Source organism: Aricia agestis, chromosome 14 (assembly GCF_905147365.1).
Source record: "Aricia agestis chromosome 14, ilAriAges1.1, whole genome shotgun sequence".
NCBI lineage: Eukaryota > Metazoa > Arthropoda > Insecta > Lepidoptera > Lycaenidae > Aricia > Aricia agestis.
The window spans coordinates 12,738,958-12,752,239 of NC_056419.1; the positions used below are offsets into that span (position 1 = coordinate 12,738,958).

General features: G+C 37.2%; 2 protein-coding genes across 6 annotated transcripts in view; both read right to left on the reverse strand.

The window, feature by feature from the left end:
* The window catches only part of LOC121733621 (leucine zipper putative tumor suppressor 2 homolog), a 116,195-nt gene that overhangs the window by 60,754 nt on the left and 42,159 nt on the right, over positions 1-13,282 (reverse strand). The gene's annotated exons all lie outside the window — the stretch shown is intronic.
* On the reverse strand, positions 1,903-6,729 carry LOC121733620 (piggyBac transposable element-derived protein 4-like). Of its 5 annotated transcripts, none has more exons than XM_042123922.1 (6): positions 6,501-6,729; positions 5,766-5,985; positions 5,167-5,250; positions 5,013-5,080; positions 4,860-4,928; positions 1,903-4,771 (listed from the first exon to the last, which is right to left on the reverse strand). In XM_042123922.1, exons 2-6 carry the CDS (start codon positions 5,982-5,984, stop codon positions 2,767-2,769), a joined length of 2,445 nt encoding a protein of 814 aa, XP_041979856.1. In that variant the 5' UTR covers position 5,985; positions 6,501-6,729; the 3' UTR covers positions 1,903-2,766. The 5 variants fall into 5 exon arrangements, with proteins under 5 accessions (XP_041979856.1, XP_041979859.1, XP_041979858.1 ...); XM_042123925.1 differs by lacking the exon at positions 6,501-6,729 and having other exon boundaries at positions 5,766-5,783; positions 5,856-6,148; XM_042123924.1 differs by lacking the exon at positions 6,501-6,729 and having other exon boundaries at positions 5,820-6,148.

Below are 13,282 nucleotides of genomic sequence, written 5' to 3' on the forward strand. Positions count from 1 at the left end.
AAACCTGTACATACGAATCATACTCTTTTATTAATGGTTGAAGTCTGTTGACAACAAGTTGACAAATTGAAAATATATTATAGTTTTTTTATTGAATTTAAGATACTATTAGACAATGCTTACACGGCCAGTCTGAGATCAGCTGAGTCCCAGAGACGAGAGTATAGAAAAAAAATATGATAAAGTCAATATTTTGTTACAAATTAAACTTAGTAGTCCCTTCAGTATGTGGAAAAATTTATCCATAAAAATGAGGTAGATAGTGCGCCAAAAGAAAATGGCGGCCGGCCTTACCCTCTTTGTACAAATAATGTAATAACTTTACATCCAGACCATATTTTATGTTTTTGTGAAAAACATTAACAGCTATGTTAAATTTTCTATCTATCAAGCCATCATAATATAGTATTAGTCTGATTTGATATTCATTTCACAAGTATAAAATTTTGAAAGTATGTTTCCGAGTTTTTCGCAAGAAATAAATAAAAACATTATTACAATCTCAATAACAAAGACCTATTCAAACAGGTTATCTAAACAATGCAACGCAATAACTTGAGATCATAAAAACAAAGCACTTGAATTATGACCCCTCGACCACGCCTCCGACGAACAAAAACAACTAGGGATGTCCTTCACTTCGATTTGATTTTATCGATAGTTTTATGCCCGCTAAACACTCTCGCGAGATATTCGTGAGAATATGAGAAATGAGAATCTCTTGAAGATTCTCACGAATAATAATAATATCTATGGACGATTATATACGAATATCTCGCGAGAGTGCGGAGCGGGCGGTACTTGTTGTACATCAAGAGTTCGAACCTTTTTGTATGGAGCGTGGCATATATAAAGTTATTTTCGTGTACACCTATGAAATATACGTCAATCGATAGAGAAAATAATTACAAATAACAAATACCCCTTGACAAAATGTCGTAAATGATATAACTTTTTAAATATTTCAGATTGTATCTATAAAATGATATTTATTTTACATTTTCAAACTGAAATAACTCAGAAAGTATATCATTTACTACATTTTCTCAAAGAGTATTTAATGTTTGTAAACATCTTCTCTTTCCATTGCCGTATAAACATAGGGCAATAGATAGAAGAGAATGTGTGATAGATGTACACCAAAATACGACATTTTATATGCACTTGTATAGGTATGCCAAGGTTCGTTGTTTTTTCTCTATTGAATAAAAATACAATTTTATACAACAATATATTTATTTACAACACAAATTATAAACAAAATCTTATATCTTTAAACAAGCAATTCTATATATATATATAAAAGTATAAAGGGGGTTTCGGGGGCGATAAAATCGATCTAGCTAGGAATCATTTTTAGAAAATGTCATTTTATTCGTGTTTTATAGCTAGAATACAAAAAACATACAATTTTTATTATAATAATATTATATAGGATAAAATACTGAGCATGGGATTAGACGACTTGATGTACGCTACCTAGTTTATACTATTGTATAATATTATTGTGTGCATAATAAAAAATTCAATACTTTATTTTTTTTTTATTTAAAGCGTTTACTTATACATATTGTTATTATTTATTTATTTTTTCCCTCATGTCCCTTTGTTCCCTTTAATTTTTAAAACTACGCAACGGATTTTGATGATTCTTTCAGTGTTAGATAGCCCATTTATCGAAGATGGCTATAGGCCATATACTGTAGCAATTTTTATGTTATTTGGCACAGATAAGAAGTATCGTGAATCCTTCACGTGGTCTACTTCTTATCTGTGCCAAATAACATAAATAGGCTATCGATTTTAATCATTTTTTTCAGTGGCTATATATTTTATACCCGTGCGACGCCGAGACGGGTCGCTAGTTTATCAAAAAAATATGGCACAAATATGGGTATGGCATATTGTAAAAGACTATTGTAGTCTTTTACAATATGCTATACCCGAAAACCTCGCAGGGTTTATCTGGGTTCCAGCGAGTCACTTTTACATAATCTTATTATAGGTATTACTTATTACTCAACAAAACAACATAATCAGGTCTTAGGTAAATAGTGCAGTTTTAACTTAGAATACAATATCGTATTACATATCCCTTCAACTGTGACGGCCATATTGCACAAATAATTATTCAAGACAAGGGTCAAATTTCGAACCTCGTCGTAATCGTCGTAAGTGTGTTTTAGAACCATGAGAAGTGACTGTAGGCCATCTTTATTATTTTATGTACACTTCGTGCAAGTTACAGCAGGACAGATATAGTCGATAGATTTATTTATCTGATTATGTGTTTCTACGAAGAGTCAAAAGTTAAAGGGTTATGTACTACGGTAAAATATACTTAGATATGCCCTTACAGCAAAACCGTGGCATCTTTTTCGAATGTTGAAAAGACAATGACACACGCACACATTGTCTAAAGATAATGCATGATGCCTTTAGATTGGAAATTTTGCGAAAAAAGTGAAACACACATATTATAATATAATATTATGTACATGCAATCACAAACAGTGATAACAAACATAAAAATTGCAATGTAAAGTAAAAAAATGTAAAGGCATATCTATACTATATACAAAATATATACAATCATTCTAACCTTCCACTCTGTTTTCATACAATACCAGTCATACGAATGTGACTTAGCAATCACAATATGCGAATGTGAGTTTCTTACGCCGGTTCTCGCCGGGTTGGTTACCTAAATTGTGCAAGTTTCTTACCCCGATTTTTCCCGCCGTAGTTGTTTATGAATAATTGGTATTATGGAGAGGTGTGATAAGCTTTAAAGCAATCCTCTACACACAGTGGCACGCGACAGGATTCGCAACAATAGGAGGTTCTTATGTTTTTTTTGCCATTTTTCAGGCAAACAAAACAGCGCTTCCTGGATCCCAATGAGACAGGCCAATGTGTGGAGTGGACAAATCTATTAGGTTGATGGTGCGTAGATCTACTGCTTGACACAGTATATCTACGGCTTTGTGGACAATGTGATAGATGCTTTGAAAGGATGGTATCTACAAGTTCAAGGCGATAGGCTAAATGATCGTGATGTTTATGAGTAGATGATTCTACAAGAATGCGAGAGTTAAGAATGGATACATTGAGAAAGCGTTTAAAAAGTTTCATGTACCATTTTTTACAACGTTTCCTTTCTATTAAATAAGGCTCCAACATTTGATCTTTTAAATCTACACCCCCCATGAATTTATTGTAGTCCAATATGACTTGAGGCTTAAAAGCTTCCTTTCGAGATAATGGTCTTGAAGAGACTCTAGGCAAGGCTGTAGATGCACCATGACAAGTGGAAATCATGGTTATTCTTTTCTTGTCTTGCCATGCTAAAACAGTAACATCGCCTGAATGTCGGGCGATGTACTCTCCCTGATTAAGAGGAGCCTTATTTACTACAACGGGAACATCGCGACGGGAAGATCTCAAAGTACCAACGCAGTCGGTACCATTGAGCTTCAGAAACCTAGCTAATAGAGGTGAATTGTACCAATTGTCCATAAACAATCTATATCCCTTGTTCAGTAAGGGATCAATGAGCTTTTTCACAACAGCTGTGCTTTTAAGCTCTCCAGGCGACTGCTGCAGATCTGTTCCCGATTCTTTACCGGCATAAACAATGAACGACCACAGGTAACCGGTGGTGCTCTCACAAAGCTCGAATGTTTTGATCCCAAACTTAGAAGCTTTGGTCTGAATATACTGTTTGAAACTCAATCTACCTTTCCAAAGTGTAAGGCTTTCATCTATACAAATGTCTTTATTTAAAATATAATTGGATTGAAATGCTGAATTTAAATGTGCTAATATTGGCCTCAAACGGTGTAAACGGTCAAAGCTTCTGGCGTCAGTGTTGGAGGGATTTTCGTTATTCGTAACGGGGGACTCTACAAAATGTAATGCTCTATTTAACATTTCATACCTTCTCCGTGTGAAGATGCGTCTGAAAACTTCCGTTTTCAAGAGAGGGTCGACGGAAAAACAACTGGTAACAGTTGGCATTCTGACGACCCCCAACATCATCCAAAACGAAAAAAGGCATAAAATTTCATGACAATTAGTGGGGAACCAATCAGCCTGGAATGAAGCAGAATTGATTTTCGAAGCATAAGAGTTCGTTTCGGCCACGATTAAACCTAAGACCTCTTCGCTCCAATAGGAACGGAAAGCGTCGTAGGCTGAGTCGAAATACCGAACCGAACCAGTACGCTCTGGAAGAAAATCTTCTTCTCGACTTTGAAAGGTATCCATAGGATACCATTCAAAGTCAAGATTCTGACTTTCCAGTCTACGGGGAGCATCACCTCCATCACTGGCGTCGACAAATAATTCATCCTCACTCTCACTAGCTACCCTTCCTCGTTCAGTAATGTCAGCCACGGCATCACCTTGCAATCCCCTCTGCCGTCTCCTTACTACATCCGTCGCCAAACTCACCAATTCGGGAGGGACGTCGGCATCACTCAACCAAATTTGGTGGAGTGGTTCACCCACCACCCACTGCCGTCCTCCCCTACGGCCCCTGCTCGGATACCTACCCCCGCGTGCACTCTGTCCTCGCACACCTCTGACCCCCCTTCGGCCACCCCTTCTCCCACTCGTTCCTCTTCTATTGCGTACATCTCTTTCACGATCTCTTATTTCATACAATGGGTGGGTATCCGGGGCAAAAAACTCGTCGGCCGTTGGCTGTTCGTCGAGCGCGACACCGAACTCGTCGAAAACGACCACTAGGCCCTCTGCAGGCACCGCACTGTGAAAGCAAAAAAAAAAAAAATTAGGATTGATTTATATACAAAGGCATAAATGAATTCGTGAACAACATACAACAGCACACTTACGTCGGCTGTTCGTCGAGCTGGACACCAAAGTCGTCGAACATGACCTCTAGGTAGTCTGCAGGCACCACACTGTGAAAGCAAAAAAAAATTAGAATTGATTTATACACAGGCATAAATTAATTCGTGAACAACATACAATTACAGCACACTTACGGTTCTGCCGAAGAGGGCAGTGGCGAGCGTGACCTCTCACGGAACTCTCTCGACGTCGTTGGGTCGTCCTGAAAAAAAATTAAATAATTAATACAACGAAGAAATTATATATAATTATCACTATCGTAAATCTAACAAAATAACCAATTCATACCATTCGCGACAGCCTCTCGCGGCTCTCCGGGGACGTGTGTCCTGGGTGTGGGGAGTATGGTGGAGCCTCCACCTCATCTTCATCCTGGGCCAACATAAAAAACATAAATACACTGCAACCCATAAGTTTTATAAATATTTATAACCACATAACAAATAATCGGCCAAGTACGAGTCGGAACGCGCACTAAGGGTTCCGTACCGTTATAGATAAAATAATTGTGTTTTTTGTATGGGAGCCCCCTTAATTATATATTTTATTCTAATTTTATTATTAAATATTAGAGTACGAATACAGTTAAATATATTGTGAATATTTCAAGCGCCTACCTGTTGCCATTACGGATTACGAGCAAAAAAAGCCTAAAAAATCACGGTTGTTGTATGGGAGCCCCCCTTAAATATTAACTTTATTTTATTTTCAGTATTTGTCGTTGTAGCGGCAATAGATATACACAATCTATGAAAATTTCAGAAGTCTAGCTATAGCAGTTCTTGAGATACAGCCTGGAGACAGACAGACAGACGGACAGACATCGAAGTCTCAGTAAGTCCCGTTTTTACCCTTTGGGTACGGAACCCTAAAAATGGGTTACCAACCTCGTCTTCCAGGTCCACCTCGCCTTCCACGTCCACTTCGTCTTCCACGTCCACCTCGTCTTCCACCTCCACCTCGTCTTCCACCTCCACCTCGTCTTCCACGTCCACCTCGTCTTCAACGTCCGCCTCGCCATCGGATCCACCGTCAGATCCCTCTACCTCGTAAAGGAGTTCGAGGTACTCCGGTGGTGGTTCCTCGCCGAGTCTCCAGATTGACATGCTATGTAAAACAAATAAGAAAAATCAGTAAACGTAAAGATAAATATCAAAATAATAACGTAGAAATAAAAGAAAATTCATTACGTGAAGCCACCATCACTCGACGTTATAAAAAAAAATTATCGATAATCTATCGACACGACGTTGTCCCTATCGAAAACGTACAAAGAAATTGTTCACAGGCAAACTTCGACTTTAGTGTGGTATAAATAGAGTTCAAAATGGCCGCGGCCGGCGGGCAGCCGTTTTTTGCCGTGGCGACCGTTACAATAATTACTAAAATTAGTCATAATACAATGATAAATCGTTTTGTAGACGAGTTATATTTACTTCTTTAGGCTTACTACTTCATTTATTTGCAAAATAGTTAGAAAAACACGTCTAAATCAGTCCCATAGAAACCAATTTTTTCAAGTGAAAAATAAAATATTTTACGATGTATTTCTTACAAATTATTAGCTCAAAATACTTATAATGAGTAAAATAAACTATATAATAAAACAAAACAGTACTTACATTCGATATAACCACAAAACAAACACAATATATGATCACTGTACGTTGTCACACACCCGGCGCAATCGCAATTTTCAACAGACTGAAACAAAATGGTTGACCACAGAGTATAGTATATTTTTCATTGGGAATGTGGGCAATGTATCAAAGGTCATATCTAACCAAACTTCTTCATACAAAAGTAGTCTCTAAATCAGAGAAATACGTTACATAATGGAATGAAAAAGCGCGGCCACATCCGGCCGCTTGGGTCTTGACGGAATAGTTTCAGTGCCAAGGTCGCGGCCGGATCCGGCCGCTTGGGGATTGAAAGGTTGTCGTTGAAACTAAGGTCGAATTTCGACCATTGGGCGATCTCTAGTATTAATTAATATGATCAATTTATTTCGGATAACACATAAAAATTATCTGCTTCTAATATTTTATTGTCTTGCGGACGAATTGTATTCTAATGCTAACTTTACTCAAACCTTTTTTTATTAAAAAAAGAGGATAACTTTTTTTGTCCAAAGTTCCATCTTCAGTTTTAAAAAATCATTGCTACGTCTGCGATAAAGAAATAAGATTGACGTGCTCCACATTTCATTGATTTTACAGCAAGTACAAAAAACATAGATCATCAAGATCTAGAGAGGTCATAACGCAATAACGAAATGAAAGTGATCTAGTTATAGGTTTAACTTGCAATCGATTTAGCCATTACAAATATAATAGTCATTGCATATTATGTTGCAAATACACAAAGAACAGGGAAATAGGAAGGATAGTGTGAGTTAAGTAGAATATTATTATATGTACAGTAAAATGAAATCCATGCTAATATTATTAATGTGATAAGTCTGTCTGACTGTTTTCTTTTTATGCCCAAACCGTTGAACAGATTTTGGTATGGTAGGAGGACCAGTAGGGTAGGATCTAGATTAACACAATATTATGTACATTAAAAATGTTAAACTCTAGTAGAAAACGAAACAGAAGCAGCAGGCAGAAGCATATCTTTTCGCCGCGTGGTAGTAATCTGAAAAACTGATATTAAGTTTTCGCCACAAGAAATCAAAAAAAAAAAAAAAATGCGGCCTTCAGTTGATTTATTCTTAACCTCTACAATTTAAAATATGCCCCTTAAATTGCCCTCGAAGTATATTTCTAGAAAAAACATTCTTTAAAAAACAATCGATTTTTAATAGACCGTTTCGCATCGAGATAAGCTTATCGCATCATCAAAGAACAGTATGGCCGCCGCGTAGCATGGCGTCTTGTTAAAAAACCTAGCCCTTACTCCATTCATTATAATGTGGTTGCCTCGATGTGATATAAGTATAGACATAACGAATGGAGGTTTATAGGTTTTAAACCTCCATTCGTTATTTTATACGAAAATTTACTTACTCATCGCGGAGGAATTGCGTACGAACGAAAATATAATATTATGAACATATTTTGTCTTGGGAATGAAAAAACATATTTTCAGAAGCAATTCATATTGCAACGTCCTTTTAATGGCCAATATTTTACCACTGTCTACTATTATCCAGTCCCCGTTTGAAGTTTGAACGCTACAATTTGAAACTTTATAAGTAACTTAACAAATTGTTTTGTTTTCTTAATTTTCTTTATTGTTAATTTTTTTCATTTGCAAATAGAAATGAAAAATTTCATTCGACTGAATATTTACTCGAGTAAAAATTCATTCGAATGAACAGTCACCCGAGTGAACCGCCTGCATCTATGTTTCTACATCGTTGTGTAATTTATCAAGCCCATCAGTGACTGGACGTATTGTAATTAATAAGTCAGCTGGTTTGACTCAGCAGTTCTGAGCTTTCTTCGTCGTTTTGTGCTTGAAAAGCTCGCGTTAACCAGTACTTTACTGGTTAACGCTTTGTAGAGCTTTGTAGAGCTTTTATTCTCTAATATTCATTAATCCTGCAGTAATTTAGATTTTTATTTAAAAAGCTTTTTGTTTTAATGCTCAACTCCCAAGCGAATGAATTTATGAACCAAGCGGGCCTGCTAGCACTGATCTGGGTTCAAATTGATTGTAAATCAAACATCTTGTTATCTCTCTCATTAAATTAAGATAGGTAGAGACAACATCATGTTTAAACCAGGGTTAACGTTAACCTAAATCTGCGAAAGATAGACCTTACTTTGTAACCAGTAACACACACACAACCCACATTGGTTTAAAAATTACCACAAGCGTTTAAAGTCTACGGTGTCTAGTATTATGTACACGAGAGCAGGTTTATTTATCATTGGTTATCATAACTACGGTTTAACTAAATTTTTAATGTTTTGCCCTATTTGAACTCAAATTATTAAAAAAAACAAAGGAGTCGAGGTTCTATGTTCAGCTGTAGTTTTTTTTAAACAGTTTTTGTGAATGAATAAAACTTCTGAAAGGCAGACTGACAGACATCATATTATGATGATATTATGTACTTGTATTATGCTATTGCATAGCTCTTCTCACGGGATTTGAGTGCGGCAACCGGTGCGGCGTTGCCATACTTCGGCACGGTGTTGGTTTGCGTGCGATTGTCTGTATGTGAATTATAATTGCATAAGTTGATGAAAATGCCTAGCAGTCCCCGAGGGCCACAAGTATTTTTTTAATAGTAAATTCGGAATTTCTCTCAATCAATTCACAAAATGAATTGTCAAAACTGTCAAAGTCACGAATGTCAAATTTAGACGAATTCAATTCATTTTAGCTCACCGGTGAGCGAGACACAATAAAATAAACAATAGATTTCCAAGAATCTGTATATATAAAACTCAAAGGTGACTGACTGACATGGTGATCACCACTGGACGGATCGGGCTGAAATTTTGCATGCAGGTAGATGTAATGACGAAGGCATCCACTAAGAAAGGATTTTGATAAATTCCAACCCCAAGGGGTTAAAATAGGGGATGAAAGTTTGTACTTTGTATATAATAATACTTCTTAACGCGAGCGAAGCCGCGGGCAAAAGCTAGTAATAGATAAGTATAATAAACAAAAATAGGAAATTAATAACCTGAGAGAAAGGAATGTTCATATGCTGAAGATTATTGCTGTATTTTTAATATAATTTTGTAGCTTTCAAATGATGAGTTAATAAGGCTCTAGAAACGGTAAATTACGGCATCTCCGTAGGGGGAGCGTCTTAATGCAAGGCATTAAAAATTCAAAAATTAATCAGCAAGTGACCCGTCGATGAAATTGCAGCAATGTTTTGAACAGTAGCACAAGTACAAGAAAGGTGCGTTATTAGTTATTACTTATTACTTATTACCTTGTACTATTATCTATTCTGTGTTATTACTTACGCAATGCGAAATCATACGCTGTTTACACTTATTCTACTTTTGAATCTACACGAGTGACCCTTATTTCGTTCACATAAAAGTTTTATGTGAACGAAATAAGAGTCACTCGTATAGATTCTGATAAAAGCTATATTGGAGTTAAATTCACTCTAAACGGACTGTAATAGAAAATGCGAATGTGCAATTATGGAAACGGAGACAATCGTTTCCCGTATTGCCATCAATTAATAAACAACCATTCCCTACCCTCCCCTATTACCCTATTCCTTCTTAAAAGGCCGGCAACGCACTTGCAGCTCTTCTGATGCTGCGAGTGTCCATGGGCGACGGAAGTTGCTTTCCATCAGGTGACCCGTTTGCTCGTTTGCCCCCTTATTTCATAAAAAAAAAAAAAAACAATTCTCCATTCAAATTTTGCAAACAATCAGGAAATGCAAATCTATGTCCTTTCAAATTTTCATTTTCCTTATTGTTTTTATATAAGTATAAAGAATTGAAATTTTAATAAAGAATAACATATATTTTTCAATTGATACTTACTAGGGAGGAGTACTACCAATCGTAAATTTAGACTTCTAATATATTTATTAATGTGTTAAAGTTTATATTGTACTAAGTTTAATAATAGCTCCCACACCGGTTTCGGTGACGGTGGCCGGTTTCATTGAAACCAGGCCAGCTACGCAGGAGTAATTTTATAGTGCCCAAGTGTGTGTGCAGTACACAAGAGCACTCTCTATTCCTTTACTCTTATAGCCCAGTGGGACGGAAGACCGACACGACTGGCGAGAGATCAGGCGCAGGACCGACTTTTTACATGCCCATCCGACGCATGGATCATCTTACTTGTCCGACAATCAGGTGATCAGCCTGCATTATCCTAACCAAACTTGGAAATAACATGTTTCCAACGCGGGAATCGAACCCACGACCTCCGAGTCAAGAGCCGAGCTCTGAACCACTGGACCACGGAGGCGTTGACCACGAAGGCTGCTATTTAGAGTCGCGGGCAACAGTTTTTCTTCATGTGAATACGAGTAATTTTTTGCCAACATTTCTGTTACTTCAGCACACGTGCAGCGTTGCGGGGTTTCGGTCGTTAGTCGAAGTTTTTGTCAACTTGCTACTTGCTAGTGATTCAAACCCTTACAAGTGCTACTATTGATTTGTGTGATTTGCCGTTATTAATACTAATTACTAATTAGTACAACAGTGATTTCAAAACTAAGGATTCACAAACAAGGACTTGTTTTCTTTATGAAACGCCCCAACGTCATGAAATTGTCCGTACCAAATGTAAAATAACTCTTCTAGCGCTGATATTTTTACAGAAAAATCTATACAAGGGACACAAACAGTCATAAACACCATAAATACTACATTGTTTTGCAACACCCCGTAAAGAGCATGACGTGTAGAAAAAAAACGGCCAAGTGCGAGTCGGACTCGCGCACGATGGGTTCCGTACCGTTATAGAGCAAAAGTAAGCCACAAATTGTGTTTTGTGTATGGGAGCCCCTCTCATTTTTAATTTTATTTTAATATTATTAGTAATTTTTAAAGTAAACATAATATAATAAAGGATTTTATGAAAATTTCAAGTGTCTAATTACCATTATTGAAATCGAGCAAAAAACGCTAAAAAAAATCACGTTTCTTGTATGGAAGTCCTTCATTAATTTTATTTTGTTTTTAGTATTTGTTGTTACAGCGGCAACATAATATATTATACACAATCTGTGAAAATTTCAGAAGTGTAGCTATAGCAGTTTTTTTAGATACAGCCTGCTGACAGACAGACAACGAAGTCTTAGTAATAGGGTCCCGTTTTTACCCTTTGGGTACGAAACCCTAAAAAATTGAAAGTCGGTCTAAAAACGGCAGACTGTAATTATTGTAAATCACAAAAAAATTACCTATAGCCATGCCGAATATGAAACCATTTTTGAAAGTCGATTTAAAGGTTATGTTTATGAATAATGATATCCGCATCTTCATTGCAAAGTTATTCCTTATCTCTATCTTTTCTCGTATTTATGAAAAAGATGACATGACATTTTAACCCAAATCCATAGAACTAGGGCAAAGAAATATAGCAATAAAGGTTACTAGACAAAGCAATGACTTGGCTTTAGGTTAACAAGGCTACCTTTTCCAACAGTACTGTCTATATTTTACATCGCTGTCCAACAGCGCCGTCGTGACAGTAAGTCACGAAGCTGAACTGTTACTATTGTGACACTAACTGATGACCAGCCAGGTTCATCCAACGTTTTAGTGTCATGCGCATGTGCAAGATTTATACGTGGGACAGCCATGCTTCGGCACGAATGGGCCGGCTCGACCGGATAAATACCACGTTCTCACAGAAAACCGGCGTGAAACAGCGCTTGTTTCGCCGAGTGAGTGAGTTTACCGGAGGCCCAATCCCCTACCCTATTCCCTTTCCTACCCTCCCCTATTCCCTTCCCTTCCCTACCCTCCCCTATTACCCTATTCCCTCTTAAAAGGCCGGCAACGCACATGCAGCTCTTCTGATGCTGCGAGTGTCCATGGGCGACGGAAGTTGCTTTCCATCAGGTGACCCGTTTGCTCGTTTGCCCCCTTATTTCATAAAAAAAAAAAAAAAAGAGGGAATAGCTCAAACTTTTACGCTAATATTATAACTACGAAAGTATACCTCTTCTCGCGTAAACGGCTGATTAGGTGATTCAGACGAATTTTTCCTTTTGATGTTAAAAAACGATCAAAACGCTCAAAATAGTAGGGATTTTGAGCGTTTTGATCGTTTTTAACATCACATGGAACGCGGGGTTAGTATTGAATGTGGAAAGTTATATTTTTTTTTTATTTTTTTTTATTATAAAATTGTGGCCGTCTATGGACTGTTCGTCCATATCCTTTTTTTGTTATTTTAAGGAAAGTTATATTGGGAATGCAATAGTTTTTGTTGCTGAAAGATGTACGAATCCTGCATCATAAATTTTCGACGCAACGGATTTCCGGGCATCAACTCTGTGCTAAAGACGCTAGTCTGCGTGCGTTAGCAAATCTGCATGACAGTAAAAATGCCCGTATGAAAGTTTTAAAATTACATACATAGATGAATGGTTGCCCGTAATTGGCATGTGGGTAATTAAACACAGATTCTTAAAAGTTCACCCCCTGTGGTGTTCAAAGGACTCTTTTTGCAAGGGGCGGGATATTTTTTACCTTGGAATTTGAACCTGCTACCCGTTTGTAAGAACCATTAAGGAACGCGCACGTTATCGCGAAGCCCAGCGGAGCGAGCCCCAGTTTTTGTTACCGAATTCAAAAAACTTTATGAAAATATTTAAAAAGCGGCCCACCCCGCAGTGCCACGTTGTAACATGTATGCGTACTGACCATAAAGACCTTTTAGACCGCCCACGCAACGAAACCTTATCATGTGTGTAAAAATAAACGCCATTGTTTAAGTTCGC

Excerpts from the sequence above, each read along its gene's own strand:
- LOC121733620 (XM_042123922.1), bottom strand. The coding sequence starts at position 5,984 with ATGTCAATCTGGAGACTCGGCGAGGAACCACCACCGGAGTACCTCGAA. Across the intron at positions 4,929-5,012 it reads CTGCCCTCTTCGGCAGAACC|TGTGGTGCCTGCAGACTACC; the intron begins GTAAGTGTGCTG and ends TTGCTTTCACAG. Across the intron at positions 4,772-4,859 it reads CAGCTCGACGAACAGCCGAC|TGCGGTGCCTGCAGAGGGCC; the intron begins GTAAGTGTGCTG and ends TTGCTTTCACAG.